This window comes from Bombus impatiens, unplaced genomic scaffold (genome assembly GCF_000188095.3).
Source record: "Bombus impatiens unplaced genomic scaffold, BIMP_2.2 scf_0064, whole genome shotgun sequence".
NCBI classification, from domain to species: Eukaryota; Metazoa; Arthropoda; class Insecta; order Hymenoptera; family Apidae; genus Bombus; species Bombus impatiens.
Window position 1 is genome coordinate 1,479,326 of NT_176483.1, and position 22,760 is coordinate 1,502,085.

General features: G+C 25.7%; 5 protein-coding genes and 1 long non-coding RNA gene across 9 annotated transcripts; 3 read left to right on the forward strand and 3 right to left on the reverse strand.

Moving 5' to 3' along the window:
* The first annotated feature begins 1,159 nt into the window (after window positions 1-1,159).
* Window positions 1,160-2,926, forward strand: LOC100744399 (uncharacterized protein F58A4.6). Its single transcript, XM_003485627.4, has 3 exons — window positions 1,160-1,873; window positions 1,959-2,073; window positions 2,199-2,926. Exons 1-3 carry the CDS (start codon window positions 1,497-1,499, stop codon window positions 2,463-2,465), a joined length of 759 nt encoding a protein of 252 aa, XP_003485675.1. The 5' UTR covers window positions 1,160-1,496; the 3' UTR covers window positions 2,466-2,926.
* Window positions 2,764-7,731, reverse strand: LOC100745080 (bleomycin hydrolase). 2 transcript variants are annotated; one of them, XM_003485550.4, is made up of 4 exons: window positions 7,600-7,731; window positions 4,619-4,935; window positions 3,707-4,534; window positions 2,764-3,511 (listed from the first exon to the last, which is right to left on the reverse strand). In XM_003485550.4, the coding sequence occupies exons 1-4, from the start codon at window positions 7,607-7,609 to the stop codon at window positions 3,296-3,298; spliced, it is 1,371 nt and encodes a 456-aa protein (XP_003485598.1). In that variant the 5' UTR covers window positions 7,610-7,731; the 3' UTR covers window positions 2,764-3,295. The 2 variants fall into 2 exon arrangements, with proteins under 2 accessions (XP_003485598.1, XP_012249375.1); XM_012393952.3 differs by having other exon boundaries at window positions 3,041-3,511; window positions 4,619-4,932; window positions 7,600-7,694.
* Window positions 7,732-9,778: 2,047 nt separating this feature from the next.
* LOC100745202 (polymerase delta-interacting protein 2) lies at window positions 9,779-13,065 on the reverse strand. The gene is made up of 6 exons (XM_024372392.2): window positions 12,805-13,065; window positions 12,121-12,276; window positions 11,954-12,053; window positions 11,079-11,420; window positions 10,791-10,996; window positions 9,779-10,089 (listed from the first exon to the last, which is right to left on the reverse strand). The coding sequence occupies exons 1-6, from the start codon at window positions 12,897-12,899 to the stop codon at window positions 9,975-9,977; spliced, it is 1,014 nt and encodes a 337-aa protein (XP_024228160.1). The 5' UTR covers window positions 12,900-13,065; the 3' UTR covers window positions 9,779-9,974.
* A 218-nt stretch (window positions 13,066-13,283) lies between these two features.
* LOC117152552 lies at window positions 13,284-13,937 on the reverse strand. Its single transcript, XR_004462941.1, has 2 exons — window positions 13,900-13,937; window positions 13,284-13,418 (listed from the first exon to the last, which is right to left on the reverse strand). It is a non-coding gene; the product is annotated as an uncharacterized LOC117152552 (long non-coding RNA).
* A 317-nt stretch (window positions 13,938-14,254) lies between these two features.
* LOC112214055 (glutathione synthetase) lies at window positions 14,255-19,097 on the forward strand. Its single transcript, XM_033324752.1, has 4 exons — window positions 14,255-14,358; window positions 17,280-17,919; window positions 18,005-18,411; window positions 18,480-19,097. The coding sequence occupies exons 2-4, from the start codon at window positions 17,288-17,290 to the stop codon at window positions 18,902-18,904; spliced, it is 1,464 nt and encodes a 487-aa protein (XP_033180643.1). The 5' UTR covers window positions 14,255-14,358; window positions 17,280-17,287; the 3' UTR covers window positions 18,905-19,097.
* Window positions 16,006-21,219, forward strand: LOC100744520 (required for meiotic nuclear division protein 1 homolog). 3 transcript variants are annotated; one of them, XM_033324756.1, is made up of 4 exons: window positions 16,006-16,025; window positions 19,711-19,930; window positions 20,014-20,371; window positions 20,840-21,219. In XM_033324756.1, exons 2-4 carry the CDS (start codon window positions 19,872-19,874, stop codon window positions 20,999-21,001), a joined length of 579 nt encoding a protein of 192 aa, XP_033180647.1. In that variant the 5' UTR covers window positions 16,006-16,025; window positions 19,711-19,871; the 3' UTR covers window positions 21,002-21,219. The 3 variants fall into 3 exon arrangements, with proteins under 3 accessions (XP_033180647.1, XP_033180646.1, XP_033180645.1); XM_033324755.1 differs by lacking the exon at window positions 16,006-16,025 and adding an exon at window positions 16,861-17,018; XM_033324754.1 differs by lacking the exon at window positions 16,006-16,025 and adding an exon at window positions 19,164-19,297 and having other exon boundaries at window positions 20,840-21,001.
* The last annotated feature ends 1,541 nt before the right edge of the window (window positions 21,220-22,760 follow it).

Below are 22,760 nucleotides of genomic sequence, written 5' to 3' on the forward strand. Positions count from 1 at the left end.
TTAGTTGATTTAAAGTATGGATTATTTGCAGAATATACTTAAAAGCAAACAGATATTTAGTAAATGACCTTTTCGTTCATAAATCACAAATTTAAAAATATACATGTTTCAGTAATATTCACATGTTTTTAATCGATTATTATACATTAGAATAGTTAAAATATGCATATAAAAATATTGTTTAGAATTATAAATTATTAAATAAATATATTTGAGAATTTTGGATACAAATTGGAAAAATATATAATATAAAGTAAAAGAAACATAATTATTAAATATTAATATTATTCTATATTTTTTATTTCAGTCAAAATTTACAAATTTAAATCTATTGTAGAAAATTTATGGATCATATATACTGCAATTTATGTAATGTATGTATATGCATACATGATTACTAATCGAAATATGTTTTCATTTATAAAAAATACATAAGAGTTTACTATTTTGATAATAATTTTAAATTCCAGTTATATTTCATGTTATTAACTGCATATACTTTGTTATTATATTGATACATTATATATAATGTTGAATGACCAATAAGAATGCTTCGTTCAAAATATGTAGTTGTAATAATCAAAATCTTCAGGTAATAAATTTCTTAAATCATTTTGTCATAAATACCACATGATATTTTTTATTTTAGTTTTATCGCCATTCTTTGCATTATATTCTACGACGTATATTTAAATTACATTTTAAACAAAATAAAATTTAGTAATCTAAATTTTATCTACAATCATACACTACAATCTATTGCATATAAAGCTCATGTAATCTATATGTAAATAACTAAAAAACCAACATTTAATGTTTATCATAACGGATACATTATTTATCAATGGAAACGTTTAAATTTTACTAAAGTTATAAATAGAACTAATATTATTTTTTCTATAATTTTCCTACTCAAAAGTACCTTAAAAAATATTATTTAATCGTATTGAAAATTAATATGAGATTAATTTTAAATAGTAATTCATATCTTACCTAAAATATTATACAATGTATGTTATAATGTTTACATGTAAGTTCAAAAGTTAGATATTAAGTTCAAAAAATTAAAGAAACGCTTTCTTATTAACTTTGATAAATAACTTATTATGTTAACTTATTATGATTTCAATGTATCATCCCCACCACTTTCTCTTCTTTACCACGCGTATATATATAAGATGAACTAAACTTTTAACCTCAAATTGTCAACTGCAAACCTTACGTAGAAAATATTTCGTATAAGATATCTTTGAAATGTTAAAGGCAGAAGGATTTTTACATAAAGTAGTATAATTTTTTTATATGTTGAATACAGTTATTAATACTTTACAGATATAAAGTTTATCACCAATATTTGTAAAAGTTGGTCAAAGCAGTGTATGTGATACAAATTCTTAATATGTATTATTTATACTGTAATGTTGTAATGGCCCTACATACAACGAAACAACATTCTCATATGTTTAAAGAAGCGTCTATTTTGCGGAATTAGAAAAATGGATAGTTCTATAAAATTGATTGTATATAAAGGTGGTACAATTTTCGATAGCATTATTGTTACACCTTATTCTGTAATAAAATATGAGCAGAAAGTAAGAGAAACTAAAAGTACATGTCAGATAAATGTTGACATAAACAAAGTCAATAAAACTAACGAGATACAAGTAAACAGAATTTGCCTAAACAAAAGAGGACTTAATGCCTATGTTGTATCAGCATATATTATAACATTAGCAAATTCACAAACATATCGAAAAGCTGCACTTAAAAAATTATTACAATATTTAATATACAGATTGTCAAACAGAGTGTATTTAGAAATGATTTTAATAAGATTGAAAATGCCAAGGAAACAATTTTTAGATTACAAATGGCAAGATTCTAACTGCTCAGTTAATTAAAGCCTTCTTTCATTATTGCTTTATAAAACTATACAATACAAATTCCTCTAATTTTAGGAATGAGAGAATGACACAAATGACAATGGAAAGAAGAGAAATTGATCATGCTATGTCTTGGTTGTCTACTTTGGGTGGAGCATTTTCTGCTTTAGGAGAAGAATTTCAACAATGTGTAAGTTTTATATATTTTATTAATATGTATCTACTATATATTAAAAACTAGTAAATATTACATTTGATTGTTTTGTGCAATTATTTCTTTGAATAATTTGTGTTTAAATGTATTTTTCTATCCAGGCACAGATGGCTGGAAAAATTTCCATGAAGCAATTTGAACTAGCACTTCGTCTCAGAGATCCCTTTCTAATTGCTCGTTGTAAACTATATACTGCCTTAAGCTTAATTCAACAAGGCCAATTAAAAGAACCAAAAAGAATGATAAAGTGTATTTACAAATTTTCTATAAGTTGGAATGATATTCGTTTGCAAAATATGTGTCAAGGTGTATGGGCAAAACTTCAATATTGTTATAAAATACAAAAAGAACGGCATAAAACTGTTTAATATTAGTAATATATAAAATTTCTAAACATAGTTTAAGATTAGGCTAATTAAATTTGATATTTATGTTTAGAAATAAATAATGTGTGTAAAATATTGTTTCCAAAGATGTATTTTTTGTAATTATTAAATAAATGTTACTAAAAGATATTTTGTTAAATTAAAAGTAATGACTAAATATATACATTTGCAACATTTTTATTAATCTTCATACAATTATTAAGTTTCTTTTCAATTTAAAAAACATTTAAAATAGAGGTATAATATGTAAATGTGAAGTCAAATACTATATTTTCGAAGCTTTTTAAATAAACTTAATGAAGCAATACTTTATGAAGTATGCATATGTAGAACACATATAATAGTACATCTTTTAATTTCTAACTTCTTTTGGTTTCTTCGTGTAGTTAAATTACATTTAACTTATATACTTAAGTGACATTTAAAATATAATAAAAAAAAAAAGAAAGAAACGAAAGCAATTATTCTTAAGTAAACATAAACTATAAATTAGAAACAAAATTACACATGTGATTATCTTAAATTTTAGGAACTATGTTAAATATACAATCTTAATATTTTATTAATTATAGCAATATATATTATTTTAAACCTGAATAGGCGTTAAATAATCGAAATATCATAATTCAACTTTCTAGAATTATTCCTTAATTGTTGTTAATGAACTATAAAAGTGTTAAAGTCTTAATTTATTGTACTTTGCTGTACCAATGCGCTCAAAACTGTATTTGATGTTTAATTTTTTATGTTATATATACACATTTTTTAACTAAAATATTTTATCTTGAAATAGTTTTTAGCTTACATTATTATCAGTGAGCAAGTGTACCCATAGGATCCCATGCAGGTAAGGTAATGGGTTCTTGTTTAAATACATCTAAAACATCTGCAGGTACCAATTTTTTATCAATAACTGCTTCAAAAACAAATTCGGAAAACCAGTCGGCTGTTAGTAATAGATATCCTTTTTGTCCTTGATCGTCTCCCCAAGAATTCTCTACTCGGAACTGTTTAATTTTACCTTCATTCTGAAAAAGCAAAGAATTATAACAATTCATACTATACGATTCATAATACAAATACAGACACGTACATATCTCTCTTGCTTTTAATGATACTAAGAAATTTTTAATATGTAATCTTGAAAGAGGGCTGTAATATGAGAAAAAAATTCTTTACACAATCATTTTTCCTTAATTTTTAAAAAATCGCTACTAACTTACATCGATTGAAACAGCTGTAAGTGTCATTGCATGAACCATCATAGAATCTCCATAAAGTAATCTGTCAGCTTTTGTAAGATTAACTTGGATATCAGTTCCAAACATTAATTCAAAGTCATACGCTCTCAAATCCTGTATTCCTTGTTTAGCTATTAATCGTTTGTTCACATCGCATCCAAACCATACAGGTTCATTTTGTTTTATACTTTCTGCACATAATTTCATTAATAATTCAGGTGGTTGATTATTATAGAGCGTAGGTCTTCCTCCCAAAACATTTCCTAAACAGTCTATGGTATAAAGCTTTCCATATGGATTAGATGGCCTAGGATCTGTTACTAAACATACTTTATCATCTACATTGTAGTAGGGTTTCACATATTTCTCATAAAATTCTACTGGTGTAATAGGTCCAATACAATTATAATTCTTTGACTTGTCATAATATTCCCAGGTGATTGTTTTTGAAGGTATGCCTAAACAAATACCAATTATTCGATAGATTACAACCATTTGTTCTAGAATCTGAGCTTCTAATTGTTCATCTGTTGCTCCATTGGATATTAAATCTCTTAAAACTTTGGAATATTCTCTAAGTTTACTTTTCAAAAGTGTATTCATGCGCGAACTAGATTCGCAATTGTATGATTCTGGGAAACAGATTTTAGGAACAAGACCGTGTCTATTTATAAGATTAACGACCATATCCCATTGTCCGCCATCACAAATAGGATCATGTAATAAGAATGACACTAACCGACCTTCTACAGGTTCATTTCGTTTAGCAGTTTTTACAATATTATGTAAGAAATAATTGCACCTTTCGATCTGTATAATGAAAAATATATTACCTAATAAATACAAAATAGAAGTCATATATACCGTGAGATATTATTTGTATATAATATTAACCTTATCCCAGAAGAACAAATAAGCTTGGCTGAATTCAAACTCATCCAAATTATATTGCTTCATAAAGGCACTCCTCATGACATTTAAAGTGGAAAATATCCAACATCTGCCAGAATTTTTTTGATTAGTTATAGGTTTTCCTTCCATTGCAATCTTGTGACTAAACACATGCTGCGTTTCTTGCAAAACCTTTCGCGAAATGCAAGCTTCCAAGGGATTGGTTCTTGTACACACATTTTGTGCCAAAGTGTTGCGATTATCTTCATAGAATTTTGCACGTAGTTGATCCAGAACTTCTGTCGTCAAGAGACCTGCTACTTAAAAATAAAATAACATTCAATCTCTTTCTTCAAAAATATTATATGAAAACTTTAATATTTATAACATTTTATATGATACATGCATGATTATTTTATGAATTACAGATGGGGATTATTGTTTCTTAGAAATTTATTAAAATTTTATGTATCTATATGGAATTTAAAACTTAATAATATAATACAATGTTTATCCAAATGTCATCAATATAACATTATTGTAATAATATGCACAATATCATATGCAATAGGATATAAGGATGAAAATAATTAAATTGAAAGAAAAATTAATTAATTAGAATCGTTTATAAGTCAACAAAGTTAACTACTATTGATTTATTTTATACTAGAATACTATATATGCTTAATGTGGACATTCTATAAAAAATGATAAAGCAGTAAAAACAGGCAAGAAAAAAGGTACAATAAAGGATTTCTTGAATAGAATTGCAAAAGAAGTAGGGGGTTGGCGAAACAATGTACATAGACAAAAAGGAGAAGAGGAGATAGCGGAGAAGGAAATGGAGAGCACAGAAGATAAAAATAACAAAGGAATTGTAAGAAATAAAAATCGAAACAGAGACATTGCAGCAATATTAGGGTCACTAGCAGATTTTGTTGAAAAAGATCAAGGCCTGAGTGGTGAAGTAAGGCAAAACAATTTTTCTATGGAGCAAGAAAAATGTAAGATAAATGACGAAGAAAGAAATTTGGTGGGAGAATAAGAGGAAAGAGATGTTGGATAGAATTAAACATCTTGAAGACAAAATGACTCAAACTAGGGAGAGGGAAGATCAAAATAATAATAAAATCATTGAATAGAACATAGGAGAAGTGGAAGGAAGAGTGCTAAGGGAAGTTAAAAGAAGTTCAGAAAGCCAGCTGAATGCAGAAGTGGAAAGAATGAGAAGAACGATTGAATTACAAGACAGAAGAGACAAGAAAGATAATATGATAATTGGAGGATTAACTCTAAATAAGGAAAGAATAAAGCAACAAATGGAAAGTTTCTTTAAAGAGATTATAAATGGTGACGTAATGTAAGCAAGAATAGGAAGTGTTCAAAGAAAAGAAGTAACAATAGCTGGCATGTGAAGCTGGGAGGATGAACAAAATATTGAAGTATAAATATAAAATACTAGAATCTGCAAGGGTATAGAGAAAAAAGACAGAGGAGCTAAACTAGGATATCAGAAACTAAGGGTGTGTGAAAAATGGATAGAATAAGATAAAAAATAGAGGCCAACTAATAGACGATACCAGGTTTTTTAATAAAATGACAGAGCAGAAACTATATTAAACTGGAAAAGATAAAAAAGGTAAAGATGCAAGCATGTTGGTTAAAAAATGCTTAGGAGAGAAAGAGAAGAATACTTGTGAAGAAATGGTTGCAGCCAGCTAGATGTAAAAAACCTAAAGCAGCAGGAAGTAGATATAATTAAAATTCTAACAGAGAGAGACAAAGAATTGCAAGACCAAGTGCAATATAATAAAATTAAGAAATCCAAATGTAATAGAAAGTACAGATATATCAACACTGGTTGGAAAAGGGAAAAAGAAAATGTATTTCTAAATAATTTAGAAATTAACAAACCTTGACACCTTAACAAACATTTATTAAAAGACTGCTATAGGACAGGCATATTAAGAAAGAAAGACATAGTACAAGGCATGATAAATGAAACGTTAATAATTTGGTTAAGAGTTTTAGAAAAAAGAAAAGGAGAACATAGGACCTGACAGAGCAAAATGTATATGTGATATTGTATATAGGTTAAAAGAAATAAAGACATATATGTTTAAGATTTAGTTTAGATATAAGATAAGTTGTATACATATATTTAAGGTAAAAATATAGACAACTGTAAGATCTCAGATTCAAGTACTTCAAAAGAACTACAGAAATGAGTAGCAGTTCAAGTCTTTTCCAGGCTGCAAGAACAAGAATAAATACATCAATCTATTATGCTTATGATCATAATTGTTCATGAGCAACACTTTCCATTAAATCTTGTTAAAATACATTTAAATTAATATAATTTTAATCTAGATTAAACTACAGTTTAATAAAATAAAAAGATATATATGTTAAACAGTATATCTAAAGAATTGTATATTAGAATTAGTTGTAAAATGAATATTACCATAATACTAATAAATATTAACAATTCATAAAAATTCGAATCAGCCGTAATTCATAATATTCAATATTTTCCAAATAATTGTAACATTACTTCTTTTTTAAATAAAATATAATACGCAGTATTCTTAAATTAACAGGAAATATCTGTGCGAAGACATTTCTATGTAAATACATACATATGTTTTTAGTTCAGCTGAAATTCTGAAATATCAAACATTCCAAAGAACTTAACTACTTATTTAAAAAAAATATATAATTAATTGTTTCGTAGAATAATTAAGGCGTTGCCGTGAATTAATTAGAGCTAATTAATTTTTTTAGAAAGTAAATATTTTATTAACAGCAAATATCAATACAATAAGAGTTAATAAGGGCGGGGAGTGGCTAAACAGAGAATTTAACAGAATTTAATATTTACTACAATAAAAACTTCAATTCTTCTATAATTGTATTGCACAAATATTGTATTGAAAAGAAGGATGAAAACTAAATACATGAATGTAAATAAAAACGTAACTTACAGGCAACCATCGTGATGTATGAATTCTTCTTGCTGTAACTGCTGTTACGTTAAGTTACGTGGTTTTAGGGAAAAGATGAGTGGGTTGGTGCCCGTGGAATGCTGAACCGTTCTGTTCTCTGGAGTGCGCGGTAATTGAAAAGACTTTTATAGGTGTACACTTTAATAAATCTAAACTTTATCCAAAACTTGTACTTTGCTTTAGAAACTAGTTCATCAAGAATACAACAGGACTATCTCTCGAAAGTCAACAGAAATAATCTGACAAAATTCGTTCTCGTTTTCGATTTTCGACTCCTGCACCTTCTCAAGCTCTAGGTTCCCTTCCTTGATCCTGCTGGTCCAATGAGGGGTGAGTCTCACCTCGCTGATCGGGTCTCGTTTTCTTGAGTAGATGAAAGTGGAAGTATTGCATCGTCCTTCCAGGAAAAGAATGCATATGCGCGGCGAGAAACAAAAAATCTACGTGAATTGTCGAGGATAAGATACCGAGAAATTATATTAAGAGGGTCGATCTGTTAATTTGGTACGATAATAAATAGTCTAAAGTTCTGAGTCATTTCCTCCTCCTAATAGGCTGACTTAATGAATATTTGAGTGGTATAAAATTTTCTATTTGCATATATAATCAGTCAATTTCGCTCTCAGTTTATACGAGATATTTCTAATTTTTAGATACAATCATTGAAGCTAAATTCATTCTACTATATTAAAGATAAGTTCTCATGATGGTGTAACTGCAATGGATTCAAAAGTTTCCAACAAATATTATGTGAAGTTTAAAAGTCACAAATATGTAGCACCAAAAATGAGTAGATCTCTGATATTAAGTACATCTACTACATCTCTCTAACTAGTTATTCATCATTCACTCATCACCCAGCTATGTACTCACCCCTGATATAACTTTTGTTACATACAGTCAGTCATAAAAGCTTCCGTACACTCTTTAAAATAGAATAACTTTTTTAATATTGTACCAAATGACTTGAGTCTGTTTTGAGAAGTTAGAAGCATTAGTTTACTAGATGATGTGTAAAAAAGTTTGGAGAAAATTACTACTTATCGAAATTGCGGAGGAAATAATAAGTATCGCCTTTTACAACTTTTGTATCTAAGTTTTTGAAAAGTATATTTTATAGATTTAATCTAAGAAGGTTTGTGTAAAATTTCATTGAAGTCAGTTACTATAGACTGCAAATAGTTAAAAATGATGAAAATTGCAGTTTTTTACGATATTCGATCTGTAAATGTAATAAATCTAAAGATTCTTATATCTTTCGATGCCTGTCGCTTGTTTCTGCATCAATTGATTTCGATTAAATTTTCACCATATACATACATAGCTGACATAAATCTACAAAACGTATTTTTCAAATTTTCATTACAAACTCAGATAAAATAGTTGTAAAAAGCGACTTTTACAATTTTCTTCGTAATTTCAACCAATTGCAATTTTCTCAAAATTGGCTTACATATCACCTAGTAAACTAATCCTTCCTTCCTAACTTTACAAAAAAGCTCAAGTCGTTTGATTCTATTTTAAAGAACGTATTCTGTTTTAAAGGATAAACGGACACTTTTTTGAGTGACCGTACATGCACTTAATTCATTTGATAGAATTATAGAAAGATAATCTTATCTATATTTCTTATTGATTTGTATTTTTTCTTTAAAGCAAATGAAAATATTTAAACAAAAATATGTCTGGAATTCAACTCAAAACATTATATCGTAAACGAATTAAAAAGCGAACATTAACGTTAGTGGAGAAGATTTTTGACAATATTTTTCAAGATATGTTTAAATTTCTCTGTTCATAAAATAATAATTTAATAATAAAATATACAATAAAATATATGATAAAATATAATAAATAATAAAGTATCTAGGATTATATTTAATTTTTGAAAACATTATCAATTAACATTTGAAAATTCGAGAATTTTTTATATAATAACATTTGCTTATGCATTTTATAAAATATATATATTCAGTATTTAAGTTCAGTACACGAAATTATCAATCTTATTGGTGGCTTTTAATTATTTCAAGAGATAACATATTTGTTTATTCTTAATTTAATTACAAGATAAAGAACAACTATATTTATACAATTATATTTTATTCATATATCTATTTGTAACAGATCTTACTATATTTAAAATAACATGATAAAATATTTGTTATAAATTTACTATATACCAAAAACTACACAGCTTAAATTCTACTCATAATATTTATAATCAAATATTACAATCGATATAAGTATTATTATATAAGTAAGGATCACATGTATTAGCAAGTTTATATTGTTCATCAATTTTTAGTGTTATTTATTTTCCATCACTTTCCACACCGCATTACATAGTTTGTTTAAGAATTGATATTCATATCTGTAGGTGGTTTCTCTATTTTAGATTCCAAAGAAAATGGTGGAATCCTACAATCAAATGCATATCCATCTTCCCTTTCCATTCTGAATGTACCCCTAAAATATAACATAATATGACATATTTACTATGCTGTAACACTTACCTTTATACACATTACAATCAATAATATTAAAACATTTTTAGACTGTGTCATACAACCGATGATGCAATTGAAAAAGCAGTAATTTTACATAAAAGAAAAAATTCGAAAATATAGAACAAATTTTTCAGCACAAGATTAAGACATTTGAAGATTCTTTGATTGTGTGTGCATTCAAGTTCTTATTATATAGAACTCTCATCAAACCTATAGTAGGAAAATGTAATAAAAACAACAATTACTTTCTCAACATTGAGAAACATTAGTAACAAAAAAATCTTTGCTCTTTAAGAACTCTACGTAATTAAAACTCGGTTAGATGCACACATAACAAAAAAACGTTCAATTCTTTTAATTATATAATTTTATTTCACACTTTTATTTATTAATATTTTTCATACCCTTGAGAATTCACCTTTGAATATTCTATTCCCAGTTGCATCATTTATTACAAGATATCTTATGTAAGTTTAAAAGAATTTATATTTTGTTAAATCTACATTAAAAGCTAAGGGTACATGTAATTCAAATATTATTGAACACTATAATTTTATTAAAGAATAAAAGAATATTGTAATTTCTTTAATTATTAAATTAATATATACAAAATAATTTTTACTGGAATATATTGAACATAAAATAATAATAAATACATACCACATATGACCACTTGCAGCTTGCAAACTCACATGACTACTATATTGAAAAGCAGGTAAAATTTTTGATAAGACAGGTTCCTGACCAACAACACCTCGTCCTCGTACAGTTTCCAATGTGCCAGAAAGACTAAATATTCTCCAGTGTCTTTCACGTAATTGCACACTCATATCACCCAAATTTTCCAATCGAATGCAGTAGCGCCACTGATTTATTTAATTAGAATGAAATTATTTATTTGAAGTTAGACTAACTTGCAATTTGTAACAAGTATGTTTTAATACTTACCCAGTGTGCAGCTGTAGCTTGATTTCCTCTATAACCCATATAAAACGGAATTACAGTAACACGAACATTTTCAGTAGTTTCTTTATGTACATCTGATAACTCCAACCATGGATGATTCTTTTTCTGCCATGCTCTTAGGGTTTCTTGTGCAACAAAACATGGATCCTGATTTGGATTATATGCTAGGAACTTGTCAAATAGTTCATGTTGCAATGCAGTTTTCTCATTTGTAGTATAAGGCAAAACATCTTCATGAGCAACATAATCCAATCCTGGGACTGTATATAAGCTATGACTACTTTCATGATTACTCAAAAATGTTACAGCTTCTGTCTGAGCACGCTACATATAAACATATAAGATTGATTTATAATGTTAATTTTTTTTCTATATATTTAAGGGAATATTTTGCTCTAGAAGATTAACAAATTTCATTGAGTTTCATGGAGTTTTTAACATTTTTCTTTTTTACTATCATAAGAATATATTCTTAAAATATTGGTTTGGAAAGTTTGTAGCGTTTCTAACAATCGGTACAAACTTCTACTGTACATGATGAGATTGAATAAAGACTTTTTAAAGAAATCACAAAGCTTACTAAAAATATTATATCTGCACATGCTATGCAATAAAATTTTAATTCTATTTTAATTCTAAAGGAAATAAATTGCCCTTAACTTTTTCATTATGAATTTTCTATATACATATAAACAATTAAATTTATATGTATATACATATGTTATTAATATAAAATTCACAAAATTACCAGATTTATAAAAGTTTTAGGTTTCCTTTCATGTAGCAAAACATGACTCAAACATAGTTGTCTAGACTAAAATATCCCTGTGATATTTTACTCATCCTTTCATACTTACTATAAAAGGATAATCTCTTTGGTCAATTAGTACCTGATAAAAGGTATGAGTTCTACCTTTTACTTCTTTTCCCACACTATTATAGTGATCATTTGTATTTCTAAAAACAAATGGAATTTTTAAGTAATTTATTAATTATTTATTTTGCAACTATAAGATTACTTTACCCTTCTCTTTTATTTGGAATATCTCTGTCATAAACTCTTGCTGTCCAAGGAAATAATATTACACCTCGGTAACCAAATACTCTATGCAGAATTAATTGACCAGTTTCATACTTTCCTTGTAATTTTGGTGTTTCTAATTTTCCCACTTCTGCCAATCTACGAAAGAAGGTTATTATAGTATTTGGTTCAGATTACAGATTTTTATGTAAATATATATTTCGATGAGCACAACTAAAGAAATAGAGCTTAAATAAAGATTTATGTTTATCAAATATTATACCAAATATTGTATTTTAAATATTATTTCATATTATTTGTTTCCATGTAACTGTCACACAGTCTAATAATCAACTTCTTATTAAAGTATATAGTAAACTAATATTTATATTTCTTATTTTTGAACACTATGTATTTAGAAAAAATACATATTCATTGATATCTCATTCTATTATTAACTATTTACTAGAATGTTTTAATACATTTCATATATCATGCTCTTTTTATATAGTTAAGATTTTAAATTAAAAAAGACATTGTTAAAAATGCATAACATTTAAGACAATGTAATTATTAATTTAATTAAAAGGTTTCATCCCCATATGTGTTTTGAAATAGAAAAATAAATAAATAATTTACTTTATTCAATTGATGTACATATTTAATTTGTTATGAAGTTTATATTACCTGATGTGTCTTACATGATGCAAACAATATTTTTTCGGCGCTTTGAGAAGATAGCATTTTAATTTGCAAGTAACAAGATTTCGAGCAAGTTCCATGCTTTCTTAAGAAGTGTTTTTAATAAGGCACAATTTTTAGTTTAGACCGTGAGATACTGGATCGAAAATACATGATAATGCCTTCTTGACATTTTGGTAGCTTTTTACTACGTTACGACTACCAACGAGGATCATATGTTCTGTTTAGATGCGCACCTAAAAAAAAAGGCGCATTCTTATGTCGATCACGAATTGAAAACATAAAATAAGATTTAAAAAATCCTTTTAGTGTTTAAATATTTTTCTTTTTCGTTCGCACGTTATACATTGCACATATTTCGTTTATAAATATATTCATTGTAAGAAAATGGTCCCTGTTGAAATTTGAACCAATCTCCTTCGAAGTAACAAAACAAAACCGTGCGTTTCTTTTTTCAAATTGTGTTCTCAAACATTGTTACATTATATAAAAGAATAGGAAAAAATGTTATCTATATTTGCTCTGTCACCGATCCGATCTGTATACACATCTTTTCTGCTATTCATCGGTACGGTACGTAGGAACAGGATCGTATACGACTGTAGGTACAAGATACGAACGACATATACATATACAGGATGCACCAGCAATCATAATATAAAGCTATATATGTGTATATAAACATACATTACGTTGTGTGTTGCAAGCTAAATAAATATTACTTGTAATATTACTGATTCTCTCATTAAAAATAAAACATACATATCTGACTAAAATATAGAAAAAATTTAATGAAATATTTCTTATTTTATGTTTGTTAACCAAATAGAAAACAGAATTTTTATACATAATATTGAATAAAATGAATTACACGATACAGAGATTTATTATATTAACGTGCAGGAGCAACATTAATTTTAATATTTCTAGAAAAATAAATACTGTTTTTACATCATACAATCATGTGTTAACAACACGTGTATTTATGACAAAACTCAGCTTACAATTACGTTATAATAACTTGTTATATACTACTAAAGTTCAGTTTAAAAAAGATAAATCTAATTTGAAATTACTCACGAATAAAGATGCAAATAATTATTCTTCTGTTCAAATGAAAAAAAGGACCAAGAAAAGGACAGCTATTTCTACCAATGATGAAATGAGTACTGTAAGTAATTATAATTATAGAGATATAGAATATATCAATTATCATAGTAAGATAAAATTTGATAATGAAAGAAATAAAATTTAATTTTCTCAGAAAAGGTATTTTACTTATTTTATATTTATATTAAATTAACATGTAAGAAATTAACTAGGAAGAAGGAGAAAGAAAGTAGAAATTAATTAGAAAGCAATTTTTATAAAATTTATATAACCAAAAACTATACATTTAAATTAAAAATTCCGTCTGTTTACAGGCATATAATGTAAAAGCATTGGCTACTTCAGAAGAATATAATTTGGAAGCTTTAGTGCAAGGTCTTATTGAACAAAAGCTATATGTGCCTAGCAGTATACAAACATCAACTAACTGTAAGTATACTAGAATTATTAGATTTCATTCATGATATAGAATTGTTTTAGAGTTGTAAGTATTTATAAGTATTAGGGGTACATCATATGAATATAATCAAATAAGAAGTGTTATATAAATATAGTACACGTAACTTTAAATTTCAATATTGTCCTTAATTTTATGCCATTGGCCTGTTATGTGTAAACTAACTTTAAAAAATAGAGGTACATCAAAGAAGTATTAGATTGATTCATTGAAATGAAATGAGTTCAAAATAAGCATTATAAGGTAATGAATACAGTGTTTTATTGTTATCAGTTTTGTATCAGTAACCATAGCGTAGATTTTAAAATGGACAGTAACAGTTAAGGACTATCTTTGTAAACCTAATCTTGTCTTATAGCATAGTAACTGTAAATCTATTGTTATTTCCATTGTATTTCATACTTTTACATTATAAATTTTTAATGAAGCTTGAAGTAACAAATCTATATATAACATTTTTTATTTAACTGTACCTACAGAATGCATTTACAAGGTTTGACTCTGAGACTCAAGGTCAAACTCTGAACACCCTGTATATGAATCTAACTATTGTATTTTAACACACAAAAAGCATTTTATAAAAGTTTTCATCTTTTAAGATGTATATATATATATAGACGATAATGTATATTAGAATATTAAGTTTATTATTCTGATACCTATTTTATATTGATTATCCTATTATATTAATAACTGAATAATATAAAAAGAACTAAATAATTTAATAGAATATAGTAAAACCAAAGGATGCTTAATAAACATAGTAAATTACTAAAAAGTAAACTTCAGAATATTTTAATTAGCACTATTCAAATCTTAAATTATTTTATTAAGAAATTATGCAATATCTATTTTATAATTGACAATGAACTATACATAATTAGTCTTATATTAGCACAATATGCCTTTAGTGATAACTAAACTATAAGTGCTTATGCACATCTAAATTTGCATAAGCCGCCAAAAGTAACAATTTGAGCAGAGATTTATTTCACACTTTAGATATAACAGTGTCAGTAATACTTCGAAAATTTTATATATTTCTGCAAATTATGTGCATTTTATATATTCAATTTTCCATAAATGCATAAACATCTATAGTTTAGCAATAACGAATTTGATGTCTATACATTTGATATACATATGTATTGTCCCTTTGGCCATTCATAGTTTATTGCAATAAAATAAACAATATAAACTGGAATTATAAATTGTTTGATATGCATTACTTTTGCAAAATTTGTATAATTTAATTTGTGAAGCTGTTCTTTGATGATAGGATATAAAGCTTGAAATTAAAATTGATAATTACTAAAATAAACAATGCGTAAAATAATGAAAAAATAAAAAATATTTATATTAATATAAAATATGTATATTTAAAAAAATTGCAAAATATTAATCATTATTATAATACAGTTATTTAATTTCATTTTAAATTATTAATGATGTATTTACATAATAAAGTTAAAAGTAAAAAAATAATTAATAAACACATCTTCTAGCAATAAGAATACATTTTATCATGTTATTTGAGTGATGATTATTTGAATGACATGTTTGTCATTTTGTTTGTCATATATATTTATATAAACAACTATAAAAGGAATTAAATTACATTATGGTAAATTAGAAATAGGTAATTACATATATAAAATATCTAAATAGTAATTGATAAATTGATATCAAACAAATAATAGATTTACTAAATTAATGAATTATACTTTTAGATTGAAACTTTTTTATTAGTACAGTAATTTATTTAACCACAGATTATATATATATATATCTTTTTAGATTGTATTATCAGAATAATTTTTTATCTGAATACATATATTCATTAAAATGATATTTTTTATCTATATAATGTATCATTAAAATATCAAATATTGAACAGGTTATTTCAGTTTTAATATAATTTTGAAACAAGTATTTTGCTTTTATAAATTAAGTTAATGAATAAATATAATTATTTCTATTTTATATTATGTTTGTTATGTAGTTCAGATCGTTTTCAGTCAAATAAAAATTCTAATTTGAGGTTAAAAATATAAAGTAAAATATTCTTTTTATTTATATGGATAAAAATGTAAGTGTAAATGTTATTATATTTGATAATGAGATTTTGGAATGTTTCTCTAACCTATAAATATGTATATGTTTCATAACTATATTTGTGCAATAACAGGAATGTAAAAAATTTATTTACATAAAATGAACAAATATTCTTCAATATCTTTTATTTGTGTAATCTCAAACTAATATATAATTAGTTAGTAATGTATAATAATAATATATAATAAAAGTGCAATATCATGTTCATGTTTATTTATTTTAACATTTATTTAATATTTTTTATCGATATTTTTACAGCATTCTTAATATTTATAAATGCTGTATAAAAGTATTAAAATGATAGAGTGTATTAAAATTATATATGTGAAATATTATCTATATATAATACACGGTTCAATAAAATGAGAAATGTGACTATTTGTAGTTTTGTATACTTTAAAGATTACGACGCCATATATTGCCTATACAGAATTAAAAAGTATGCTTATCATCAAAAGAGTGTAGTCGTATTATTGCGATACGCTATTGCAACCTTTTCTTGACTTTGTGCAACAAGGTATTCTTAAAATTAAAAAATCAAAAATATTTAAATATTTTCCATAGAAAACTTTTATGTATATATTGTATGTAATACAAAAAATGTTTAAATTTCATTGATATATTCATAATAGGTTTCTAGACATGTATAATCTAAAGAATTGGATATATTAGCAACAAAGTTTATATAATTTGAAGTGACGTAAATTTTTTAAATTATCAAAATTTACATAAAATCTGTGGTTTAAAAGGTTTTATGTAAACATCTACGTTAAGGAAGGAATAACTATGGACACGGAACTTAGTTTACCTTCTTCTAAACAAGAGCTCGAAGAATTGATAGAAAAAGCAAAAGATTGGGCACTTATGCATGGAATGTGTATGAGATCAAAACAAAATTTTAATGAAAACATCCTACAATTTGCACCATTTATTCTGATGCCATCTCCATTTCCTAGAAAAGAGTTCGAAAACGCTTGTTCGATTCAAATAATATTAAATATACTTATGCATAGAGTTGCCCAGGACTATAATTTCTTAAAAGCAACTTTAGAAGAAACGATTAAAGTTGACAATTTTACCAAAAAGTTATTTGAAATCTGTAAAATTATAAACAAAGAAGGAGGATCAGCACAAAAAATATCTCTTGGTATATTGCGTTCAGACTTAATGTTGGATACATCTTGTCCACAAGAAGATACAATTAAGAAATGTATACCATATTGTTGTTGGAAACAAGTTGAAATAAATACAATTGCATCTGGCTTTGGTTGGTTAGGACCTGCTTCAACTGAATTACACAAATTTGTATTAAGAGAGCTTGGATATTATAAAGAAATAAAAAATCTTCCAGAAAATAATGCACTGGAAATAATATGTTCAAGTATGATTAAAGCATGGAAGATATATGGAAATGAACAGTATGTTTCTAATCAAATTACAGGTTATATTATAGATCTTACAGATTAAGAAAATTTAATTAAATATATATTTAATTATTTACAGAGCAGTAATTTTATTTGTTGTTGAAGATGTTACATATAATATATGTGATCAACGCTTTCACGAATTTGAAATTAAGAAACAGAATCCAAATGTTAGAGTCATTCGTAGAAATTTAACACAATTGGCAGCTACTGCCAAATTGGGTTCTAATAAGGAATTGATAGTAGACAGTTATATTGTATCTGTAGTGTACTACCGATGTGGGTATGAACCTGGACAATATCATACACAGAAAGAATGGGATGTAAGATTATTAATAGAAAGATCATTGGCAATTAAGTGTCCTACCATACAGTATCATTTAGCAGGAACTAAAAAAGTTCAACAAGCACTTGCAAAGCCAGATGTAATTAGTAGATTTTTAAAAAATGAAAAAACATGTGCAGAGATCAAAGAAATATTCACTGGTAAGTGAATTATTTTACTAGTAATATATCACATTGAGATATTAATTGAAATATGTTGTTTTGTATAGAACTTTATGCATTAGATTTTGATGAACGTGGGGATGCTGCTATAGAAATGGGAATTACAAATCCACATTGTTTTGTACTTAAACCTCAACGAGAAGGAGGTTGCAATAACAAATATGGATTAGATATAAAACATTTTTTAGAGTCTATAAAGAATAAGCAAGACAGAGTAGCTTGGATTCTTATGGACAAAATTCATCCTCCAATTCACAAGAGTCATATGATCAGACCTGAAAATAATATGAGTACAGAATCCCAAGAATTAGTTTCTGAATTAGGAATATTTGGTGTTATAATAGCAGATGAAAATAATGTATATCTTAATAAGCAAAGTGGTCATATGTTACGGACAAAGTTAGCTACTGCTAATGAAGGTGGTGTTGCATCAGGATTGGGTGCATGTGACAGTCCATTTCTAATAGATTGAAGACACATACATAAATTGACAGACACATACTTTTAATAAGATATGAAATAATATTATACACGAGATGAAATTTTAATTTGTTATAGGGATATATTAAAACAGTGTACTGAGTATTACTTCTCAAAGTCAAATTTGATAAGTTATGCAGCATATACATAATATTTTTTAATATACATTATCATAAATAATTATCTATATATTCTTTTTTTTATTTAAATGTGAAGCTAAAATTTCTTTATTCAAATATATGTTTCGTACATAATGTTTATTTCATATACATATAAAATGAACCAAAATGAACATACTTACTACCAGTGTGTATTTAAGATAATACATCTTCCATTTATTTATATGTAATGGTGTTATCATATTTTAATAAAATAAATGCTTATAGTAAGTATTTGTAGTATTATATATATTATAGCAAACTTGTGAAGTACTGATAATGAAATATATGTTAAAATTACAAATTTATATAAAAATTATAATGTAATTGAAAGGTATATAATTAAGATTGTATTATCTAAAAAATGTTCCCAATTTATACAATGATAGTAATCAAATGAAGTTTTGAAAAATATTTTATATGCAAAAAGTTTTAGACTTCTGAGAATCTTTAATTTATTGGTATCTTAAATATTATAACTTTTATGCAATACATTTTTTTAAAATGCATATGTATACAAATATTTCAATATGAATAAACATTATTTTTATATGCGATACTTATTTACTTTATTTTTTTCATAATTCCATAATTCCAAATAAGTAAAATAGGATGTGCTTTATTTAGATTATTTTTGCAGCTTCACCAGATGTTATACATGCTGTGGCAAAGTATGATGTCAGCCATGAACAAAGAGAAGTTTTCTTTTTTCGAGAAGGCACTATAGTGGCGTGGAATATTTCTGAATTCGAATGTGAAAATATATTAGAATTTTTAAAAAAATACGAACAAAATCGTTATATGGAATGCATTGTAAAATCTGAAAGTGAAGTAATGTGTTACAGTTACGCGGATCATGGGTAATATCTATTAAAATTTAAGAGATTTAAATTTCATTATTTTTTCAATAATTTTACTTCTTTGTTCTTTAAATATTTTACAGAAAAAAGAATCATATAAAGGATGGTAACATTATTTTAGCTTTAAACGCAACAAATTTAGATAAATACACATTCTCAAATGCAATGGCACAATCAGTCAAGTTAGGTATATGGGAAGCATCTTTAGACCATTATATAGATTCCATAGCATTTGTTACTGAAGATTTAAAGTCTGGCAGAGGGCTTAGAATGAATGAACATGAAGTATTAAGAAAGCAAGGGGAATTATTTGCTTTGCGACATTCAATTAATTTAAGCTCAGATTTATTAGACACTCCAGATTTCTATTGGGAAAGGGATGATTTAGAACGTCTTTACCAAGAAACTTGCTCGTATTTTAACATTGCAAAACGCACAAGAGTAAGTTAGAAAAGGTCATTGATTTGGCTATGTATTATGAGCTTGTATATAGAGTGTATAGAAAATTGTGGTATTAAAAGTAAATTATTCCTTGTAGAAAAGTAGTAGTCAAGAAATAGTCAAGAATGTAGAATGAAATTTTTATTACAATTTTTTAAAGAATTTTAAAAATAAAGATATAATACATAGTATATATTTATTTATTACTATATATACTAATTTACTTGTTTATTTACAATTACAATATTGGAAAAATTATTAAATATGATTACATTGTTAAAACATACAGATTTTTATTATGTGAATGTGGGATGTAAAATTATAATATTTTAGATACCTATTAAACTAGATAAATACATATTTAAATTATTTGTTTTACTATTTTTACGTTAATTTTGTATGAGGAACCACTTAATTTTCAATACTCTATGTATGATATGCAAATATATAATTAATTTTATTTTGTAGGTTATAAACGAAAAATTAAATCATTGTGTTGAACTTGTGGGAATTTTAGCAATGCGTTTAAGCGATCGCCATCATATTCGTTTAGAGTGGATGATCATTATTCTTATCATGGTCGAAGTTGTTTTTGAAATATTACATTACATCAACAGATATTTTTCATAGTTTAATATCTATAATTGTATTTATAAGGTCTAAATTACTGTAATAGTAATTGCTATTATATATATTGTATTTAATTGTAAAAAGATAAATACATATTATAAATAAAATTTTGCGCAGTTAAACTTTAGAACCATGTGGTGTTTATTCATGTTAATATATTTGTTTATAATGTTGTTATTAATTGTTGGCTAATTTAATATTATAATTACATTATTTTATTTTACGATCACACTTTATTCTATTTTGTGATCAGTTACATACATATATTATTTGTTTGGCATTTCTTTCCCCCATCCGCGTTTTTTGGTACATAATTTAGGATCAATGAAATAATCAATCACGTATATAAATTGTTAAACAATGAACATCAATACATAATTATGTTAATAGAATATTATTTCGATCGATTAATACTAAATTATAAAATAAAACATTACTCTTTGAAAAAGGAAAAAATAAGAGGCAAAGAGAGTGCAAATAAGTTTTTACATAAAATAAATATTTTTCCAAATAAAAAATAAAAAAATAGTTTCATTAAATTTTGACTAAAAAATTCTATTATTACTTATTCATCTATTATTATTAAATTCTACTATGAATTTAACTATAGAATAAATTTTCGACATTTACCTAAGAAAGTCAGCAGCTGCGAAATGCAACTCGTCAATAATTGCAATGTAGAACAAGGACACCTGTTTACTATAATATTTTATCTTCCATTACATTCATAATTATTAACATTTAAATAATGTAAATTTTAAAAAATTATAAATGTTCGATTTCTTTTATTCCTAATTGCAAATGTAAATCTTGATAAAATTTTTCCTACTTAAATCTAGAATATTTCTATTTTCTATTCAATGTAAAAATTGTAATATAAAAGTCGAAAATATTTAATAATAATGTATATGATATCTAAAATATGTATGTTACGCTTAATATTCTAGAAATAATAATCTGATATAAATTGTGTAATGAAAATAATGTAAAAAATCAGTTCTATATAATATATGACTATTCCATTTGTGTTACATATTACTAATATTGGAATTTTATTATTACAATTTGTGTTACATATTATTTTCATTTTATACATAAAAGAAAAATATTTTATCTTTACATGTATTATATATGATATACAAGAATGAAATACATAGAAAACAAAATCATATACACAACTACAAGTAGGATAATGTACACTTATATGTATAATCAGGTATAATGTATACACATGTGCACGCAAATACGCACGCGCAGCCACGATGAAGGAATAGACACTGAATGAGGGATTCTATATATAACTTCGTGTACTATATTCTGTTAAGTATTAAAGGTACGATTTTGTATTTAACCTTTCAAAGTCTTTACCTTCTCTCATCTTATTTTATGACAATGATTATAAATAATAGATTGCTGTTTAAACGGTAACATATCCACTTACACGTGTGGACCAATATAACTCCAATTTACATGTACAACGTAATTCTAATGACATAAGTTTCACATGTAACTGAATCTAATTTTTACAAACGACGTAAAGTAAAATGAAACGAAGATTTTTATATAATACATAATATATTTCTTCATAAGGAGCAACTTATCTTTTTACTTTGTCTGAATCAATCCATTCTACAGCCTATCCAATATAAATCCTATTAACTTAAACCAAATAGTAAATTTTATGTATAATATCTTTAAGCTTTACGAATAACATATAATAACATAATGAAATGGATATTTTTATACGAATATTTTTGTA

Excerpts from the sequence above, each read along its gene's own strand:
- LOC112214055 (XM_033324752.1), top strand. The coding sequence starts at position 17,288 with ATGGACACGGAACTTAGTTTACCTTCTTCTAAACAAGAGCTCGAAGAA. Across the intron at positions 17,920-18,004 it reads AAGATATATGGAAATGAACA|AGCAGTAATTTTATTTGTTG; the intron begins GTATGTTTCTAA and ends AATTATTTACAG. Across the intron at positions 18,412-18,479 it reads GATCAAAGAAATATTCACTG|AACTTTATGCATTAGATTTT; the intron begins GTAAGTGAATTA and ends TGTTTTGTATAG.
- LOC100745080 (XM_003485550.4), bottom strand. Across the intron at positions 4,535-4,618 it reads ATTTGTTCTTCTGGGATAAG|ATCGAAAGGTGCAATTATTT; the intron begins GTTAATATTATA and ends TTCATTATACAG. Across the intron at positions 3,512-3,706 it reads TTACAGCTGTTTCAATCGAT|AATGAAGGTAAAATTAAACA; the intron begins GTAAGTTAGTAG and ends TTGCTTTTTCAG.
- LOC100744399 (XM_003485627.4), top strand. The coding sequence starts at position 1,497 with ATGGATAGTTCTATAAAATTGATTGTATATAAAGGTGGTACAATTTTC. Across the intron at positions 1,874-1,958 it reads CAATTTTTAGATTACAAATG|GAATGAGAGAATGACACAAA; the intron begins GCAAGATTCTAA and ends CTCTAATTTTAG. Across the intron at positions 2,074-2,198 it reads GAGAAGAATTTCAACAATGT|GCACAGATGGCTGGAAAAAT; the intron begins GTAAGTTTTATA and ends TTTTCTATCCAG.
- LOC100744520 (XM_033324754.1), top strand. The coding sequence starts at position 19,261 with ATGGTGTTATCATATTTTAATAAAATAAATGCTTATA. Across the intron at positions 19,298-19,710 it reads TAATAAAATAAATGCTTATA|CTTCACCAGATGTTATACAT; the intron begins GTAAGTATTTGT and ends TTATTTTTGCAG. Across the intron at positions 19,931-20,013 it reads TACAGTTACGCGGATCATGG|AAAAAAGAATCATATAAAGG; the intron begins GTAATATCTATT and ends AATATTTTACAG.
- LOC100745202 (XM_024372392.2), bottom strand. The coding sequence starts at position 12,899 with ATGGAACTTGCTCGAAATCTTGTTACTTGCAAATTAAAATGCTATCTT. Across the intron at positions 12,054-12,120 it reads ATTCCAAATAAAAGAGAAGG|AAATACAAATGATCACTATA; the intron begins GTAAAGTAATCT and ends ATTTGTTTTTAG. Across the intron at positions 10,090-10,790 it reads GCTGCAAGTGGTCATATGTG|GGGTACATTCAGAATGGAAA; the intron begins GTATGTATTTAT and ends GTTATATTTTAG.